This window comes from Lagopus leucura, unplaced genomic scaffold, assembly GCF_019238085.1.
Source record: "Lagopus leucura isolate 7727_CA_CO unplaced genomic scaffold, USGS_WTPT01 Super-Scaffold_100001, whole genome shotgun sequence".
NCBI lineage: Eukaryota > Metazoa > Chordata > Aves > Galliformes > Phasianidae > Lagopus > Lagopus leucura.
In genome coordinates this window covers 37417908-37439256 of record NW_024962262.1, presented here as the reverse complement: position 1 = coordinate 37439256, position 21349 = coordinate 37417908, and the positions used below count along the sequence as shown (strand labels likewise).

The following is a 21349-nucleotide window of genomic DNA, read 5'->3' as shown; positions in this document are numbered from 1 at the left end:
TTCTCAGGAGTGGCTGAGTAAGTGACTGCTGAGCAGAAGTTTATCTGACTTGCTATACTCCTTAGAATATTTCTTTTATATACTCCTGTCAGAGAAAATAACTGGAAATCAAAGTCTTCCTTTTTTGTGTCTTTTCCCTAAAATGACTTTGAATGGTGGACATGATAGATATTTTGGACTTCAACCACACTATACTACATGAAGTGAATGTTCTTAGGAGAATAAGAATTTCAGTTATTCTATTTTTCTTCTGATTGGTATTTTTCATGAAGACGGGGATAATGTAACAGTAGGCATGACACTTGTATCATCTGTTTTGACCAAAATTAATAACTCTTCTAGCTTCCTTTATTCTGAGAACACTAATTTTTAGTCATCTGTGCTATTTTTTCTTTATAATAAACGGATTCAGTGTATAATGATAATAAATAATTTTGAAGCTTCATTAGAGAACTTGTGTTTTTCTTAGTAATAAAGCAAGAAACACACCTTCAGCCTAAATCAACAGACACTTTTTTACATATAGTAAAAGTTATCTACTGTCTTAAGCTTTGTTTAATTGGAATTCTGAGGAGGGGCAGAAAGGGAGGGATAGCGAGAGGTATTTTAAATATAAGCAGGTATCACTTTCATTTTTTGTTCCAGAAGATTTACTTAAAGACAATTTCATGCTCAGATGGATTTGAGCCCAACAACTGTGGGGGAGAGCAAATATGAAGGCTCAATTTGTGTTTAAAAGAGAAAACATTTCATGAATATTCTATGGCATTGCTCCACAAAGAGTGCTTAGCACAGTGAGAAACATTGCCAGTAGTTAAATTCTTCAAATACATCAAGTTTTCCTGATTGTTGATAGAAAAAAAAAAAAAAAATCTGACAAATAGTTGTAATCCTACAGGCTTCATGAATTCTATATAAGATCTTTTATAAGGCTGAAGGATTCATATTCTTATGCTTTAACTGGCTTTATGGGGTAGTTTTGCAATGGGCTAAGTTAGTCCCATGTGGGGACACTGTATCCAAAAGGTTTAACATTCTTGGACAGGCAGCATCCTTGAAATGTGATAGCATCATTCCTCTATGTTAATAACATCTGATTTCTACTTGTCTTGATTCAGAAACAGCTGATTATTCACTCTGATTGCTGTCAGCTAAAAGGGACGTTTCCTCTCAGGAAGAAGTTTATTTTTTTTTCTTTTTCCTTTTTTATTTTTTTTTAATTTTTTTTATTTTTTAAAATGTGAGACCCTGTATCCCTAATAGTTAAAATTGAATTTCCTAGCAGAATGAAAAAGCATCAGTAAAAACTTTAGAGTTTACTTCCACATAGACCTTAGTGAAAAATAACTAAAAGGGAAGAATTGAAAGAATTTGAAAATTCTTCTTATGTTTACAAAAGCCAGAGATGATTAGATTACTCTTTTACAATTTGCAATGTTTTACACTGCCTTATTAATAGTGTTAAATCAAAAGAATGTGCTGAAGTCTTAGCCTGTTGTACAAACTATTCATTAATGTGCAATATTACTTGAATAAAATAGTTTATAAATAATTTTTAAATTGCATATCAATAAAATAATTAAATGTATAAAATCTAGATTTTTTTTCCCCAGCTGTGTTGTTTATTGTCTTTCATTTTTATTAATGGCTGCATTAAAGCCATGCTGATAGACACTGAATATTCATCCCTTATGATTTGTAAGGTGAACATACATATATCCTAACACAATCCCAAGTGGACATATAAGTATAGAGCATGTTCCTTCAAAATTGATTGGGGGGTTGGAAAGAACAGGGGAAAGATCGATATTTAGCAGTAAGATGTTAATTAAAATTCTAAGCTGTTCTTTATTGATGATATTACTCTTATTCTAAGCTGGGCTCGTGGATGTGATGTACTTTTAAGTCCCTGTAAATGAAACCATAATTGATTGAATACAGTCAGATCACTCAAATAACAAAAATATTCCTTTATATTTGTAAGGGGGAAAATTCACCTTATGTGCTTTAAATTTCATGGATCGCTTGATAAAAATATTTGAGGAAGTTTGATCTGATTTTTACCAAAGTATTCCAGCTCATGTGACCAGGAGTACAATGTTATTAAATTAGGCATTTTCCTTTTTTGGGATGTTTTTTTTTTGTGGTTTACTGAACATTTACATCATCTGAAATAGGGGACTAGGATCAGTGTTAGAAATATTTTCATCATCTGAGATGCAAATATTAAAGAAGAAATACATCTTTTACAAGCCGAATAATACTCTCAGAAGTTTCTCTAAATTGAACTCCAACTACTCATCTTGGAGGGTGCTGAGAGTCCTTCGGACTTTGCAGGGAGTTATTCAGCTTGCAGTGTCTGACCCACTGAGCTGAGAAATATGTATGTTCCTTCAGGTAGCTCCCAAAGCACGGCACTCTTAGATTAGGGCTTAAATTTCCACTCTGGTAGTAGTGTAGTGTGTTGCTGAATTGAATCCAGCGTTGAGTCCTTGTCATACTTAGGGTATTCCAAACTCTTCTTGGGTTAGCATCAAACATTTGAACCGAGTAATGGATTTTTGCTTGGCATATTGTCAGTTACGTGGAGAAATTTGAGGAAGGTTTTGGATAACATTGTCTAAAATATCTTTGATTGACAGCTGTCTGTGAGGACAGGAATGGAGATTAGATTATTATCATCCCTAAAAAATTTCTGTCATTTTCTCCTCTGAGGAAATTCTGCAAAAGGAAATGTGGGGAGACAGTTTTGACATCAGAAACTCAAGACGTGCAATGACAGATACCATTTCCTTTACTGGTGTTTGTTATCTAGCTCTATCTGTGAGTATTCCCTGATCTATAAACTACTCATACGTGAGAAGAAGGAAAGTATATATCCCATACATACAGATGTGCAAGACTGTGCCACTCCCAGCTGTTTCTAGATGTCATCTATTTTCAAATGATGCTATGTCAAAGAACTGGGAGGATCACATACATCTTGGGACTCATTCGTGGGAAACGGTTTATCCTGCCTTTGCTGCAACAAGTATGCAATGTGTATGATTATTTTGTTAATTGATACAAAATTAAATTTTCTTGTGTTTGTGTTACTTGCCAAAGAATTTTGAGACTAATTGAGATGGAAATCCAGTCAAATTTTATTTTCTTAATGCTAGAAAACTGTAACTGAAGATTTAATAGTGGGATCTGATTCCAGCATGGCTAAATTTAGGAAATGGAAAATTTTAGGCAGACTATGGAAATAAGCTGAGTCTTTTGTTGTAGAAATTAGGAAATATTCTGGAAATATACTTATTCACTAGTAAGTATAGTGTGAATACTTTATTTCTTAGCTCTGAGCACATTTGAGTGAGTAGATTCTTGCTTTGTATTGTACGTTAACTTTGGTATGTCTCTCCTCCCTTTTTATTTCACAAATGTTAAAACAGTGTATAGGAAGCTAGATCTTTTTTCACTTAAAATGTTTGCAGGGATGCAAAATGTGTTTGAGATTCCAACTGACTTTAGAAGGGCAGAAAAGTCGGGAAAAATCCAAGGATGTTGCTAGGATATACAGAGAAAAATTAGGAAGTTGAACACCTAATAAGAGCTTAATCTGGCCAATGTTGTAAAAGATAGCAAAAAATGCTTTTACAAATGCATTGACAACAAAAGGAGGACATAGGAGAATCTCCATAATTTACTGGATGCAATATGGAACATTACTACCAAAGACAAGGAAAAGGCTGAGGTACACAATGTCATTTCTCCTTCTGTCTTTAATAATCAGATCAGTTTTCCTCAGGGTACTTCACCTCCTGAACTGGAAAACACAGACGGAGAGCAGAATATACTCTCCATGATTCAGGAGGGAATAGTTAGCAACCTGCTGCTCCACCTCGATTTTCATAAGTCTCTAAGTTGCTGAGCATTTTGAAAAAATCCTTTCTGCACTCAAATGGAAGTTGGACAATAAAGAAAATTGACTAAAAGCACTTCTTGATGGTCTTTTCTGAGGCTGACACATAGAGGAGCGTTGTAGAAGCCCAAGAGGAGGTCAAATCTGATCTTAAATAGCAATTCAGAATAACTGTGAAGGATGAGTCATACTTAAGGTTTAAAAAAAAAAAGAAATTTAATGAGGTGCAGGTGATGCGTAGGTATATAATTTTCTATGGAGTAGGTGATGTGTAGGTACTTTATTTTCTATGGAGTGTGCAGTTTATTTTTTTTTTCTACTTTTGAGCCTGTTCATGAGATCTCTCCTGTCCTCTGCCTACCTCTGCAGCCATAGTATTTATGTTCTCAAAATGATCTGATTTGATTTTTTCCCCCAATTTCTTCTACTTTCAAGACAATTGGACATTTCTCGTTCTACACTATATGCTGCACCCATAATTGCTAATGCAAGCTAGGTAGCTAGCAAGCTACCACTCAACAGCTGTCTGATATGCGCACTAGACAAAATGTCAACATTGAATTCAAACTGTTAGAGCACATCCTAATGTGTTATTGCTTTAGCACATATTATTCTCTGAAGAAAAGTTAATAAAACGATGAATGGAGTGCATGTAATCAACACCTCTACACCAGACATTATCAGCTTAGCTCCTATCCTAATGCTGGGGTGATGCAAGTTTTAACAGCAGTCCAGTTATGTCAGAGTGAACTATTGTAGCATACAAAGAGACCTCAGCATTGAAACACAGTTGTGCAATGTTTGGTATTTAAATCGTATGTCTAAATGTCTAAATGTCTAAATATTTAAAATGTATGTCTAAATACATCTAAATGATGTATTGTGTATTTTTTACAGATTCTGAAAAATATTTTAGCCATTTAGTGTTTTTTCTACTGAGACCAACAGAAATACTGAAGTTTCCTGAAAGTTGTTGAAGGGCCATTCATTTACTTGCGTTCTACTTCCTGTGTGGATGTTTCTTTCACATTATCATTTCTTTTAAAATCAACTGTCTTTTCTTAAAATCAATTTCCTCCTCTTAATTTCTTCGTCTCTCTTGTTAATTATCTGCTACTTTCATTTCTTTTGATGCCAGTCTCCCCTAATACACACATGTAAATGTGTGAGAGCATACATATGCTTTCTCTTACAACACTGTTAATTCAACCTCCATCTCCTCTCTATTTCTTCATGATGATTCTTCATGATTTCTTTCTCCTCCAAGTCCGTTTCTTCACTCTTTTCATACAGGATTCAGCTTTTGTGGTTGGGAATCATGCCTTATCTTCCAGATTAGAAGTTCTTGTCATCTCCACTTTTGATTTTCATATGAAACGTACATGTAGCATCTCATTACTTGCTCAAGATCACCTCTCTTATAAAAGTGCTTGCAAGTGCACTTTATAGGCATCTTTCTCTTCTGTCTTTGTTGATGTCCATTATATGATGTTCACTGAAGTGTGTTATTTTAGTATTGTTATACTGGATTCAAACTTTGATGTTTTGCGTTAGAAACAGTTCATTTTGTATTCTTCAACAGAAAAGCATATTTATATGGCTAGCAACTCAAAATATTACAAATATGTGTCTTTATCTTGAAGCAGAGTTGAAGAAGGAAGAAGTTTTTTCAATGGATTTTTGGAGCAATGGTCATAACTCACTAGCTTTGCACAAATTTTGTATTCATACCTGCTACTTAAACAGTGGTAGTACCTCAGAGGACTAGCTGTGTTCCAGAAACCGACTGTGTGCTATAAAACTGAGAAGAAAGTAAATTCCTGTGCTATAGCTTTTATAAAACTGAGGAATTACATCCTTATTTTAGGAAACATCTCTTTAAATTTGTTTGTGCAGCAAAATTTTAAATGAATAATTGTGACGCAAATTGGTGCAAAAATGCTATAATTCTATTTCCTCTATAAGTCCAGTGGAGTGATATCAAAAACATTTTGACTTATTTTCTGGTATTCCTTGCAACCTCCATAATCATATCTCATCGGACCTGAACTTAAGTACAGTGTTTATGGTCTAGGGAATTGTTTCCTTCCCCAAGGCCTTTGTGTGCAAATGGGTTAACATAATAAGTATGGCATTGTCAAACTGTAATTGTTTATAAAACAAGCATGAAATAGCAAAAGGTACTAATTTATAAGTAAAATAGTCTCATTGAATTATACAACTATATTTTTACAGTTGATATTTGCTTGACACATTGCTTGTTTACAGTACTGTGCATGATTAACTGTTGTGACTAGAGAATAATTATAATTATAATGCAGTTTCAGAACTATTATGTATGTATTTAATAACTTGGGTTGTGCTATGAAAACTGTTGGACCAGAAGAGGTTAGTTAAATTTCTGAACAATTAGGAAATGTTCACACTGCGCTTGATATATACATATATATGCTGATGCTGATACAGTGAACTATGTAGTACTAAACCTAATTGACCCAGGCAGTAGATCTTTAGTCTAGAATATATGTAGAGTATTATTTCCTCCATTTCTGCTTTGAAAATTCCTAGAAGGTAATATTTCACTATGAAAAGGTACCTACATTTCTTCAAGTTTTAATACAGATCAGTTCAGAAGAATTTCATTCGAAAAAAGACATCCGACTGAAAAGAGTAAAATGGTTAAGAAGCTGATAATAAGATAGGGATTATTTTTACTGATATTTCTGAAACTTGTGCTTCTGAGCTCAAACCTTTTGCTCCCAAATTGCAATGGTGTTCAGGTATAAGGTGTATCTTCTAAATTATATTCAAATATCTGTTGAAATTATTGATCCACATGTCACATAGGTTGCCTCCACATCTTGGAGAAGCAGGTGAAACATATTTTACCAGCTCTGAGTGCTGCACATTGCCCTACAAATATCCTGTATCACTGAGCTTTTGGCAGAGCGCAGTCAATTCACTGTAATTGTTTCATTTCCTGAGTTTACTTTTAAAGACCCCAGTGTTCATTGGTAGCTATTTCAGTATTATTTTTTTCTTTTAATATTTCCTTTTGTTTACCAAGCACAATTTCAAGGAAACTAGGACTTCAAGTGCTTGAATGTTATTTTCAAGTGTATGTTTCTTGTTTTAGCTCATGCCAAATACAGACTGCAGATACAGTTGAATAGTCTCTAGAATTTTGGAAGGAATTTCACTATCTACATTTCTTTTCTTGCTAAATCAGAAAACAATCCTTTGGCAGCCTCTTCCTAAGTTATTGCATGTGTTACATAATTTTCTACTATTTTGGTTAAGGAAATTGTGTCTGTGAGTACTTTTTCCTTTCCCTAAGTATTCTGGCAGCCGATGTGTTCTTTTACAATAAATAAAGCCATGCTTCATCTCCAATGCTCAGTAGGTGGACTTGTTGTAACTGTTCTTATTATCAAGTCTTTCTGATTTTATAGAAATCATTAATTCCATACTCTTAATTATATGTACATTCACCATTCTAAACAGCACAGTTAGAAATGGCTGTCCTTTTCACAGAAATAGCTTCTTTTCTTTGCGCACTGCCTGTTTTTGGACCTACGTTATGGCTGTCTTCTATTTAACCCAGTGGGACACAATATTCAAGTAAAGACAACAATATGGATGCAAAACTTTATCAAAAAATGGGTATTTTGCAAATCTCACAGCTGGAACAGTATTCTTCTGAAACTTTAAAAATATATATATTTCTATTGATTTTTAGGTGATTTTGCAAGACAACCTTTGGATTGTGGTATTTACCGAAAACAAACAAACAAAAAATATGTTAACTTCAAGTTTTGCATGGTACAGTGTTTCAACAGATATTCCAACACATTAGTTTTATATAAGGAAACCACCTGACTCAGGACAGTCTACATAGAGCATCTGTAATCTCAGTAGAGCTATTTGGACACAATTTTATTCCGAAGGATGAAGAAAGCTTAAAAAAAAATAGCCATTTCAGTAAAAATGTTTAATTGAAATTAATGTTTCTGTGTTCTTTATTGAGGAGCAAATTTTGAACTTAGTTGTGTTGGAGCTATGCCTAGAGAGCTGCAGCCTATGGGAAGGATGGCATGCCATGGGTAGTGCCCCATGCTGCTATGAGGGTAGAATGTGACCATGAAAGAGCAGCAGAGATGAAGCACTAGAGACTGACCACAGCCACTATTCCCCTGTGCCACTCAGGGGTAGACGGTAGAAGAGGACAGATGGTGGGCAGGTGTTTGGAGTTTGCTTTTGTCCGCACTGTTTTAGTCTGTTAGTGATAAATCATTTTAATCCCTATGTTGAACCTGTTTTGCCCATCATATTTTCTCCTTCCTGTTCAGCTGAGGAAAGGGAGTGAGAAAGTGGTGTGGATGAATTTAATTGGCCATCAGTACTCCATTTACTGTGCAGGCTTTACTTTGATTAATCTGGGCAGACATCATGTATCTGGCAGCAAACTGCTTTTAATGCTGATGTAATCCGACTGCCAGATCCATTTGAATATTCCTGCTTAATCAATTGTCTCTGACTGAGGGGAGTTTGAATTTGCGTGAGAAATCTAGGTATGCTGTTCTCCATCTTCAGTGATTAATATGCATAAACAAGATTTGACTTGAGGTCAAGGCTGCTGTAGGGTCAAAATAACACAGTCAAAAATATGGTGTGTTCCACAGTTTCTGTTTCTTCTCCTTATCGGAATATCTATCCGAGATCTTTTCTCCATTAGAAAATATTGCTCTATGTACAGCAGCAGAGGTGGTGTGACCTCTGGATCTGTAGCAAGATGTTGACTTTAATTCTCTTTGAAAATTCTGCCTTTGGTTACTCAGTCAGGAATGGTATATTTAGGAAGCCAGATGTTGCTTGATACCTTCTGGATGTGTCTGTATCACTTGCCTGTGTGCAGTTGCTATGGGATCCATTTTGTGTTGTACTCCCTGAAACTCAGTGTGTCACCTGGTGATACTACATTTTGCTATTGTCTTTCAATTTGTACCTTTTCAGCTTTCTAGATTGTCTAAATGTGTTATTGTTAGTAAATATCTGTTTTTTCTACCTGAAAAGGGAAGTTTATCACATATTTTTATCTATAATGATGCAAGTAGATAATTTATTTTGCTTTCAATATTTTTAATTGATTTGTTCCCTTGTACTGAGAGAAAATTTCATTTTTCTCATAGCTTCTCTGACTCCTAGTTTACTGTTTTCTATATTCAGTTATCTGGTCTTCAGTCTGTCTTCAAAGTTTACTTCTGTTGATTTTATTCTTGGAAAAAAAGTGGCCTATAGATGCTGAATATTTATTTTCAATCATTTCTTGGATTTTTCTTCTTCCATCATACTGCTGTTCCCTCTTGCTCTGTCCACTCACTGTAACTTAATTATAATATTCTAAAGGAGAATTTTAAAGGCATTGAAGAATTTTAACTTTTATATGTTCACACCTTTGCATCTGGTGTAGATAAAATCTTGTTTATCATGCCAAAGTTTGTAAGCCCATAATAATTATCCTAAAATGTACACCTTAATTATGTTTCAGTTACTGTAGCTTAGTGACTGAACTGTAGAACCTGTGTGAAAGAAGAAAGTGACTTACAAGTTTCTGAAGAACAGCTCTTTTATAATCTAAATCTAGTAGCTAAAACAAAAGTTTGTAGCATCAGGAACTGCTTTTTTAAAGCTTGTCCTCCTGTGACATTTGACCAGTTAATGTAGGAGTATATAACTCCTGACTCTTTCCCTTTTGGCTTAGTTTCTGACTCATTCTTTGAGATTTGACTGTGCACAAGTACAGGGAAATAACCTCCTGTAGCAAGGTATTTCAACAAAAAGTCTTTCAATCTTCTCGTGCTTACCCACAATGAATTATGCCCCACCTGCCTTACTCTTTGTAGTAATAATTTCATCAGATTTTTCCTCTAAGAATACCAGTTTCTCTATGTCATTAAACATTGTAGCTGTTTTTTAGCTGTTCAGCATTTAATTTAAGGTAGATTTTTTTCTAAATTTATAGAGTGCTAATTCCTTCTTTCAGTAAGGTCATCTAAAAATACTTTGTGATTAAGAAATTTCTGTATACTGTGTATTCAAGATACAACTTGACAGAATATAACAAAAGGATAGTATTTATTTCAAAACCAGGATATTCCAAAATTTTCTGAATCTCTTTGATTCCGCTCATTTGCTTCTACAAAAACACCCTTTGGGTAAAGAGGAAGACCTGTTTATTTTTCTAAAGCAACTGCTTACAGACGAAGCTGTGTAGCTTGTCTTTCTTTCCTTCAGTTTTCAGTATTATATATGATTTGCAATAATTCTTGGTTTTCTTAGAAGCCGTCAGGTGGCAGTGGTCAACTTACGCTTGCATCTTCCTTAACACAGATCGTGTTCATATAAAGAAGGCATCTGTTTGATTTTGTGGGAAAGGAAGTTATCAGGAATTCTTGAAATGAGTATTACTTAGTACTGTGAAGACATTATTGGGTACAGAAAGCACATACCTGTTTGCCTGTCAATGAGCAGTGTTTTGGAAGCATTTTAATCTTCTAGACCCAAAGGACAGAGGCAGTAACAGCTGGTGTGCATAAAGCTGAAATCTGATCCTTCATACAGTTCTTGCAACTATTGCTATCAACAGGAGTTAGTCTGGGTGATTTTGACTGGATAGTTCCTGAAGCTGGCAATATAGGGAAGCCTATCATCTCCTGATTTCATTTCTTACCACTTCTGCGTATTGTATGGAATCTTGTTTTGTAGGATGAGAGGAGACAGGACGTACAAAAGCATAAAATTACATACTAGTGTTTATTGTAGTCTTGTTTTCTCCCATCCTACCTTCCTCCCTCTTTCTCCTTTTTACATTATAGTGATTTTTTTCATATTTTTATATTTCCTAAGTCTACAGTTTTTATTCCTTCTTTTTTTTTTCAAAGACTACAAGGGGGAGAAAGGGTGGAAGTCTGTATTACTGTATGTAATACCCCTGTGATTGACAGTCTTTTTGCCTCCTGCTTCCTAGTAGGTAGATAACGCTTGCTGTATGGGATCTTGTTTTGTAGGGTGGAAGAAGAGGGAGGACTACAACAAACACAAATAGTGGTATGTAATTTTCCCTTTTTCCTTTGTGTCTCCCTACTTACCAATCTTAATACAAAATGTTCTTGATCATATAATGTCTGGTACTGCTATTTGCTGCTTTTTATTAAAAACAAAACAAAACAACACAAAAACCACAACTTCCCAGTTTTCATTAGTTGATTGGCTGAAGCATTTAAAAAAAAAGAATGAAAACTAAATATGATGTATGATGCAAAGTTACTGAGATAGACTGTACTCTGAAGTTAAACTGAGCAGATTCTATATTACGTTACTATATCTGAAGTCCTCTGGTCATCCGCTACCTTTTAAAATATTTAATGGTTTGCAGTATGTTAGATTTTGGAGAAAACAGCTGTGATGGGAAACGGTAGTTATCTTTCTATTTAAAATAAAATCTACTGTATGCATAGTGTGCTATCTTGTAAAAAAATTAATCCTCTGGAACTTTCAGATAACTGCCTGATTTTCTGGGTCAAGTTTCATGAATCTATTGTAAAATTAAATTCTGCTTGCAAATTCTTAATTAGTTTGACCAGCACAAGGAGAATCTACCTAGCTTTGCATAGCACAGATCTCTAGAGGTTAGAAGGACTTCTCATAAAGTGAAAGGGACAATTGGTGCTAAACAGAGAACTTGTATTATTTTTAAAAGAAAGCATGTGCTTTCAAAAGTACTGTATTGTGTAGTTTTTGAACATTTTGCTCAAAAGCACAAGATTTAAAATTCTCTTTTTTATTCTATTTTCTTTTGTTTCCCCCCCACCTCTCTCTCCCTCTCTCTTTTTTTTTTCTTTTTTTTTCTTTTCATAAGGCTTACACTTCTGCCCACCAGGACTAAAAACTGGCAGTGTTTTTGAGGCAGATTTATGAAGAATCATAGTTGTGGCACAAAGAATATGGAAAAAATAATTCATTGAATTCTGTTACCAAGTGGAATAGAGAAAAGAAAACTTGTTTCATAAAAGATATCAACTTCATTAGAGCATTTTTTCTTAGTGTTGTTCTGCATTATCAGTTCACTGTTGTCTGAGGAGGAATGTACTTGCCTCGTGAATCATTTCTAGTTTCTGTGACACTCTTAAGATCTTGGTAGTACAGCTAGATAAAAACAAGCAATAATAATAAATCATACTTTCAATTCTTAAAAAAGAATTACAATTATGAACTGAAAGCTGCATTTGTGTTTGCTATGGTGATAAGAAAATTCTTCCATTTCAGCTGAAAACAAGAGTGAAACCCAACCAATTAGTGTGTCTGTGCTTCTTTCGATAAGAGCACATTAGATTCTGTATGTTAACTGATCTGCACAGATTGTGTGACAAGAAATTCACTGGAAAAAGTAGAATAAATGCTATCTGATACTCAATAAAATAATCTCTGCTAGGAGAAAATCCTGAAACCTATTATAATGGATTACGTTAATTCTCAGCATGCCAATTTTGTTTCTGGGCTGGCTTGTGATGCCTGTGAACAGGATAATCCTTTTCTTTCTACTGTGAAACTAGAAACTTTTTTGTTTTTTTTTTTAATTTTTTTTTTATAAAAAAGATGTATCTGTGCCTCATCTACTTAACAGGAAATTCAGTCTTCCAGTGGAGAGATAATTCCCAATGTAGGGTAAAACCTAAATTCACATTGTCAGTGCGGAGCAAAAACTACTTCATCATGCTAAGAAATTAGTCTCCAAAGTATACTTTATGCAGATAATAACCCAATGTTTTGGAAAAATATGAAGTAAGATAATAGAGAACTAATTAAGATGTAGAGGTTTTGCACGTCTTTTCCTTCTGGCATTTGGAAAAAAGTTAATTGCTTTTATTCTGAGGTTCATAACATTACCATTAATTTCCATTACAACTTTGTTGTATAGACATGACACGTACTGAATAGAACTGTCTGATAGAAACTGCATGGGCTACTAACATGTCAGAGAAATGGTACTTCTAGAGTTAAAATGGGTATAGATATTTTTGTGGATCAGGTTCTACTTGAGCTGCGTGTAGAAGGGAATGCTTTTCTTATTTTTTAATTTTAACTTTATGTGGTCATATTTAGTCAAACATTTTTAGTCAAACATATTTACTCAAACAATCAAAAAAACCATAAAAATAATAACCACCTTCTCTCCATGAGACCTCAAAGGCTGACCATTTTAATTCAAGAGATGTTCTTGCACTGCGCTAAAGTGACCACCATCCTCTTGATAATATTGGTACATGTTCTCTTCATCTCGGTACTGTGGGTGAAAAATGTTTCAGTGGTAATAGTTAGGACATAGTGACTCTTACCAGTTGAAGTGGAGAGGAACGTGAGGTACTCCAAGAGTTCTTTGGACTACCGTGGCACCTAGAAATTCTGGTTATCAACAAAGACTATTATCTGTGCTGTCAGAATTGTAGTGTAAGGTATATGTTGTCATACATTAGTATTGCATTTGCAGTATTTCCTGCAAACAATATGTGGAGTAATTCTTTGTGTTGAATTACATGCAGCAATTTGCTAAGAGTACTATAAATCTCTTTGAGCAAAACTTTCCTGTGGACATAAGTAGATACTTAGAAGCAGATGTGTGGGTGTCTTTCCTACTGTTTTTTAGATTTTTATAATATTTCTATTGAAAGTAATGAAAGGGAAAAGGGCTTAATTTGAGAATGAATACTAAAGTATGAATTTCAATATTTTTTTTAAAATAACATTCGGATTCTTTAGTCATACTGAAATTTCACAATGTAAATAAGTGATGCTGTGGTTGAAATTGTCTCAGAACACGAAACATGACTTTCAGATGTAGTAAATAAAATTGATAGTTGTTTCCTGTCCATGTCTGTTTATTTTGCATCTGGGATGCACTTTCGGCTGGGTTTTCTTTGATTCATCGTTTATAATTTCCTTGATTTATGCTAAATATATAATGCTAATTTTATTGTGAGTATAATGATTTTTCCCCTTAAAAATCACTTCTAGTGCCCTTTGTTTTTGTTCCTTTAGGCTATAGTTACTGTATCATGTTTAGAAAAGTGTCTATCCACTGTTTTGCCCATTTTAAGGTATTTATAATTCTCTTCAGTGGCAGTAGGAGAGAAAATTGCACTTGGTAAGCACTGAGATGGCATTCTGAAAGTAATATGGAAACAGTTAGTTGTGAACTTGTATTGAAGAAAATAGACTGCTGACAAAGGGAAGCAGGAACTTTCTGCATCTTCCTCCTAGGAAAGGAGGATTGCAATATCTTTCCTGAGGGTGAGGCAAGAGAAACCTATAATGAACATGCAATGAAATAAATTGCAGTCTAAAACTTGTCAAGAAGCTTGTCTTCACGCCATTGCTTCCTTCATGTTACAGCACCACTGACTACTGTGAAGTTATGTCTGACATCCAAAGCATCCTACTGATGTACATCTTCCTTTAGCCTTTCTAAGAGATGTGCAATGCCTGTATGTTACTTTTTCAGACTCCATAGAGACACTGGTCCCAGAACCTGATCCTTCCCAACCATCTTAGTTAGACACTTGCCTCCTAGTGTCATGACCACGCTTGGGGCCAGGTGAACTGTTGTTTTTCACATTTCCTGTGAAGGTATTTGTAGTACTGAGAGTGCCATTATTTTTGTTCATGTCAGCTTTTGATAATTTATACACTATATATCTTCTGCATTTTAAATTTGTATATTAGATTTTCTCTATATTAGATAGAAGAAAAAATTTTCAGTGGGTGATTTTCTCCAGTGAAATGAGTTACGTAGTTTGTAACAGTTTATTGTGTAAAGTGATATTATGATCTCAATAAAAGTGAGAATTCTTTACCTTACAAAGAAGGAAATGTAATCATGGAGTTTGTCCTTTTGCCTAAGGAAGAAACTGCATGGTACTGTTTTATTTTCTGATCAGAAAATTGGTATTGTTCTTCTCCAGAGAGCTTTCCAAAGTTTTATGCTTCACATGGTAAACACCTTTAAAAAAAATAGAAGTAGACATTCAGTAGAGAATTTTCAGTGATTTCATAAAATAATTTGGTTCATATTTAATTAATTTATTGTGTAATTCTTCAGTGAGCATAAGAAAAAATGTGTATAAAAGATGCTTGTGAAGGAATATGGAATCTGCAGTAATATTTTTTTTAAAGTGTTTTTGTAAAACTACTGTTCAGAAAGTATATTGAGATATCAAGCCTAAAAGATGTTTAATAACTAGACACTTAGATAATAGAAGACACTAAGATAATAGAAGAAGTTCTTATTGAGAAATCAGACTTATTTGACACTATACAGGTCTTTCTGTGCACACAGAAGGCCTTTTTTTTTTTCTTCTTAAAAATGAGCCTTTCCTATATATTCACTGCAGAGGGTAGTCTGCAGTCTTATGATCAGGATCTGTGAAAGGAGTGACGCATGCTTGGTCAAGTATTTCTGTCTATGTCTGCTCTGTTCTCTGCTTGCATATTAAAGACATAAATGTCCGTGTGTAAAACGCATCCTAAGCTGTATCATTACCTTGTGGTTACCCGTACTCTGCTCAAATGCAGGAAGATTTTTTGGCTGTTTATTATCTAACTTCAAAGAATATTTCAAACACAATAGTAAATAATTTATCAATCAAATTAATTTTAATAACCAGATAAGCAATGACAGATAAGCAGATGATAAAGGGAGCACTTATTTCTTGATGAAAGCCTAATACTTCTTTTATACAGATGATGCAAATAAAATGTTTCTCTGCATTACAGCAGAGTTCTGAAGAGTTACAGAAATGCCAAAATGTAGATAGGAGAGAGGTTTGTGGCTAAAGAGATCTTCCTTTTCTATCTGTTGAACTTTGTATTTTATTGTTCTGTGTTCTTACTTTATTTATTTTGCCTAGTAATTTTTATTACCTTATTTCAATTTGATCAACTGAGTTTGGAGTGTTAACAATGTTTATTAAGGGTATCAAATTCAAATAATTTACCATGGAAACCAAAGATTTCCCAGTCTTTACGTGATATTCTTGGAACCTGTCTTATTAATAATGGAATTTATTTTGCCATCTGCTTGCTGCAGCTGATTTCGTTCATGTAAGCTGAAGCAAAGGAGATGAAATGGACTAAGTGATTCTGAACACATCTCTTCTTGAAAAAAAAAAAAAAACAAGAAAAATATACCTTATATATGAAAGAAAACTAATTAGCTTTTTATCTCTTTTTATTTATTTATGTTTTTATTTTGTTTTTTATTTTCCTGCGAAGTGTCCTCTTCGTTTATGAGGGCTGTTCTGGAAGTAATATCTCTTACTTTATTTTGTTGGCCCATGACATCAGAAACCGGTGTTGGTAGTATGGCATTAAAAGTTGAACCTTCCCAGCAATATTCTCTTTCATTTTGTTGTCATGTGACACGTGGCAGCAGAGGGGCAGTCTGACAGAACGGCATCTGACATGGAAGTGCATGTGAAGCAAAGGAGCATCATTGAATTCCTTCATTCACTGATGCTTTCTGTATGTTTCAGGAGACCAAAGCAGCAGTAGCTGTGAGCACAGTGAGGCAGTAGGTGGTGAGTTTCAGCAGTGGCGACAGCGACAGTGAGTCAACTCCACCAGTGCATACTCTCAGGAGCGAGGCATGAAGACTCTTGCTCATCAGTGTTGAAAATGCACTGGTGGTGACTGAGCTGAAGAGTAGTGTTCTGTAGCTGAGAATTAGCTCCATGATAGTGTTATTGTGCTCTTTGCATCTATGGTAGTTTTCGTGGAAATATGAAGCATTATTTCCAGAGTGACCCACCTTAAACCTCAAAGTAACATGACTGAATTTACAATGGTTCTGACTGGCACTCTGCAAGTCAGTAGGAGCTAGGACAGTCTGCCCTCTAAAAATAAATACCCTCATTTTTAGAATTTTGAGGAATTTTCACTAAAGTAGGAAAATTGTCACTGCCAGATGGTGATGAAACAGTACTACAGCAAGGGGATGGTAACAAAGATATACTCAGCAAAGCAAATTGTTACTATATTTAAAAGATCTAAGTATCTTCCAATAAGTAATTAAAATTAATCTGTATTATTTAGATATCTCAGTAGGAAAAACTTATTTTAGATGACTTTTTCCTTTTTGAAATGGTTGTATTTTATCTATAGTCAACTTAAAACTTTGTTATGATGCTCTTGCTGACCAAGTGCATTTCTTTCCAGCTAAGTACATTTATCAGCTGTATTTAGTTTTTATTAAAAAAAAAACAACAAACAACCCACTACTTACTTAGTCTTTGTCCTTTCAACATTCTTCCAGCACATCTTTACAACTGAACAGAGTGTAACTGTATGCTTTGAGAGCATCCTTTAGAATTTTATAGCATAATACAACAAATGGTGACATTAAAGTTGGTGTTACAAAAGCTCAGAGTTAGTGACTGGCAGACCACTGTGCTACTTGTCAAACTAAAGGGCAGTTTTATGGAACTGTATATGCTCTGAAGAATTTAGAATTTGTGGTAAGTTATCATAAAGTGAGATAAATAAAACTTTAGATGAGGGAAGAGTTTGTGTTAGGAAAGAATGTTAAGCCAGGAGCACTTTAGTATAGGAAACACTGGTGAAATATTTGTTACAACTTGGTCATGGATAACATCTTTACTGTTGCAGCTGTGTGCTGTAAAGGTTGTGGGATTTTTATATATCTTATAAATGTTATTTGAGCCCAACTTTTATTTGTAGAACTCTTATAAATCAAAAGATATACATGGACCATGAAAAGGCAGAGAAAATGACAGAGAATCATGTTCTCTATCAAGGGGAAAATTATACTGTTCCTCTTTTGCTACAGGTAATGATCAGATAATGTATTTAAATAAAAATTGTGATCCCTTAAGACAATAAAGATAAGATTAAGGCCTGTCCAGAAGATGTGTAGAAGTGAGAAAATTCCCGTCTTTATAGGGAGCAGTGATGAGGTCTCATATGTTCTCTGGTGGAGTTTTTTTTTGTTTTTTTTTTGCTTGAAAGAGTGTCCTGACAAAAGCCTGAAAAGGTTGGGATGTGAAACATTGTGGTTCTTGAGCTAATTTGACAACTTGTAAATTTATACTGGAACTGTGGCAATTATGTTGTTGAGAGCAAATCATTCTCTTTTTAAAGTGTTCACCACCAACCTGAACATATGGAAAATTGGTATTGCTCCCATAGCTGAGCTCTCCATTCTGCAGGATCACACTGTGTGCTGCATTGGCACCATCTGTCACTATTTTAAATATTTAGATTAATGGTCTAACACTAATCCAATGTCTCAAACTATTAATTGCTCTAGATCTGTGGAAGAGTAGACAAAGAGAAACTGATTTCCTCCAGGAAAACTTATTCTAATGTAGTTTTTCACTTAAAATATTTTGTAGATCTGGGCCAAGTGCACTAATCCACTTCAAGCAAGCAAAATATTTGGCTGTGAATAATCCATGAATATACATAACAAATCATACTTAATTACATTTTGATGTCTGGATAGAAGCCAGTATGTTTCGTCAAGTCTCGCACGGAAACTGCACAGGCTGTTTATGCATCATTTCATACATTGTTCTACCACCATGCTTAGTTTGGTTCTTCAGGCATATTTTAAAGCTGACACAATCGGCTAAGTCCAGAATCATACTAAAAAGGAAAAAAAATTGCAGCTTGAAAGCACTGAAGAAAATTCCAGTAAAACTTTTTCACTCAATCCATCTGAAGAAGTTTCATGTCTTCTCGGATGTCTTTTCGTACTTCTTTCAGTGTAATGCATTTCACCCATTAAGTGACTGCTGAAATTTAGTTTGTTATATTAGACAGTCTTAGAAGTTATCTCCAGCCTCCTTTCAAGAGTCAGAAGAGTTAAAAAATCATTTTGTATCTAAAATATGTCATCCAATTTATTGATGATAAAAAACCTAGAGTAGCTTTGTTTTACTTCCTCTCAATTCCTGGGATGCAGGTTTTTTCAAAAATGACATTTAAATATTTTGTTTTTAACCCTTTTATTTGTCTTCTCTGTAGTAATAAGTACTTCATTTTTTGTTGTTTCATAAGTAGATGAAGATTACAAATATAGTTCCAGTCAGGCCAAAAGAAAAATCCAAAAGAATCAAGAAAAAGAAAAACTATTTCAAACGTACAAGAATTATAAATTAGCTCCATTGTTACATTAGCCTTTGCCTACATATTTATGTGATGTAGAAATGTATGAGAATAAATTTATTTGTCTTGGACTAGCTCATCTTTTCTAGGCATTAATTTGCATGAATACTTTGTTTATTATGATATGTATATCTAGTCTTGTTAATGTAATGCTTTGATTTATTATAAAAGGTGTTATTTTCTTACATGTGTATAATTTACTTCACTGCAAGGGACAACAATTTAATTTGCCTTTGTTTGTCATACAGGCTTGCAAACCCAAACAAATAAAGTAAATCAGGCTGAATCAAGCAAAATACCAGGAAGGATTTGGGAATGGCTGTTAGAAAAGAACAGTGCTATTCTTGGTTTTGGCCAATAATAATGAACCTAAATAGCCTAAATATTGCTGCTAACTCAAACCTGCATGAAGCCTTGAAGTAAAGGTGATATCTCATCTGGAGCATATAGGTATCCATACCGTAAGCGATGCCATCTCTCATGGCAATTATTTCCTTCTGTGTGCTCATACACTTACAGTTTCTTGCCTGAAACAGATTCATCCTTCTACTTTGAGGTTCTTCTTCTGTTGCATTTGCTACTGGCAGACCATTATTGGCATGATTCCGCTGTTCCTATCAGTTTCCCATGGCGTGTGTTTTTGAGTCCTTCGTGAAATAAATTACTTGTCACACAGTTTGACATCAAATATCTGAGACTTCCAGTTTGTGAATTTATTTAGGAGGCGTTCTTTCATTCTCTTTTTGTTGGAAGCTAACACTCCATTTGGTGTCAAACTTATATTTAAGTGACCTTCTATTTGATGTTATATGTAATCAAAATGGTTTACAATTAATATGACATTTCATCCATCACAAATTGCTGCAGTGGAATTGTGTTATCTGAAATAATTCCATTAAAAATATCTGTCATTTTTTACTAAATAACAGATTAAATGGGAAAACGTAATACATAGATAGACTTGTATCTAAAGATACAAAAATGTACATTTGCATCTGTGTCTAGAAAGTACACAATCTACAGGACACTTGCATCCCTAAAATCTTTGGGGTTCTTGGCTCGTTTGGTGGCAGCAGGATGGGAGGTGGAGAAAAAGGGAAGATGGGAAAGTGGGTCTCTCTCTATTATTTTTTTTTTCTGAGAACTTAAATGATTAAATAAAACCTGTAGATGCTACAAAAATAATTATTATAGATATTTAGAAGCTAGGCAATTTATTTTAATTTGCGTTTTACAAGACAGTGTTCTGATGATTTGTTTGATAAATACCAACTATTTAATCTTAGTAAGATTCATCAAAACTTGTTTGTATTAAAAGAAAAAAAATGTGGAAGGAATATAGTTCAGATAAATGTCTATATTCATATTGAGGAATACCTATTGCAAAATAAGAATGTCTTTTGTTTTGTTTTTGTAGGTATTTTCTTCTTCCTTCATTGTCTGAGAAGGACTTTTTTTTAAGAATTTTAATCAGAGGAAAAATCTGAAAGACTGAGGTGTTTCTATTGTGTATGCACTATGCCATATAGTCTTCAGTAGTTTCGTGGCATTGAGAAAATACAATCTCTTTTTTCCACCAGTTATTCTAGAAAATTGCATTAGATTGGACAGTCAGCTGAACATGAGCCAGCATTGTGCCCAGGTGGCCAAGAAGGCCAATGGCATCCTAGCTTGTATCAGGAATGGTGTGGTGAGCAGGACTAGGGAAGAATTCCTGCCCCTGTACTCAGCATTGGTGAGGTCTCACCTCGAGTACTGTGTTCAGTTTTGGGCACATCAGTGCAGAAAGGACACGGAGGTGCTGGAACGGTCCAAAGAAGGGCAACAAGGCTTGTGAAGGGCTTGGAGAATATGGCCTATGAGGAGAGACTGAAGGTACTGGAGATGTTTAGTCTGGGGAAAGGAGGGTGAGGGGAGACCTTATTGCTCTCTTCCAGTATCTGAAAGGTGCTTACAGCGAGAGCGGGGTTGGTCTCTTCTCATTGGTGACAGGTGACAGGATGAGGGGAAATGGCCTCTAGTTGCACCAGGGTAAGTTTAGTTTGGATATCAGGAGGAACTTCTTTACAGAAAGGGTTGCTAAGCACTGGAACAGGCACCCCAGGAATGTGGTTGAGTCACTATCCCTGGATGTGTTTAAAAACCATTCGGATGTGGTGCTCAGGGACATAATTTAGTGGAGGACTGTTCGGGTAGTACGGTTAA

At 34.7% G+C, this 21349-nt stretch overlaps 1 protein-coding gene across 6 annotated transcripts in view; it reads left to right on the top strand.

Moving 5' to 3' along the window:
• The window catches only part of FGF14 (fibroblast growth factor 14), a 393469-nt gene that overhangs the window by 202063 nt on the left and 170057 nt on the right, over window positions 1–21349 (top strand). For 2 of the 6 annotated variants that reach the window (XM_042867555.1, XM_042867556.1), the window contains exon 2: window positions 10972–11011. The exons of the other annotated variants lie outside the window; for them this stretch is intronic. In XM_042867555.1, coding sequence (XP_042723489.1) covers window positions 10972–11011 — 40 coding nt within the window. The remainder of the gene's footprint in view (window positions 1–10971; window positions 11012–21349) is intronic. 6 annotated transcript variants of the gene reach the window in all.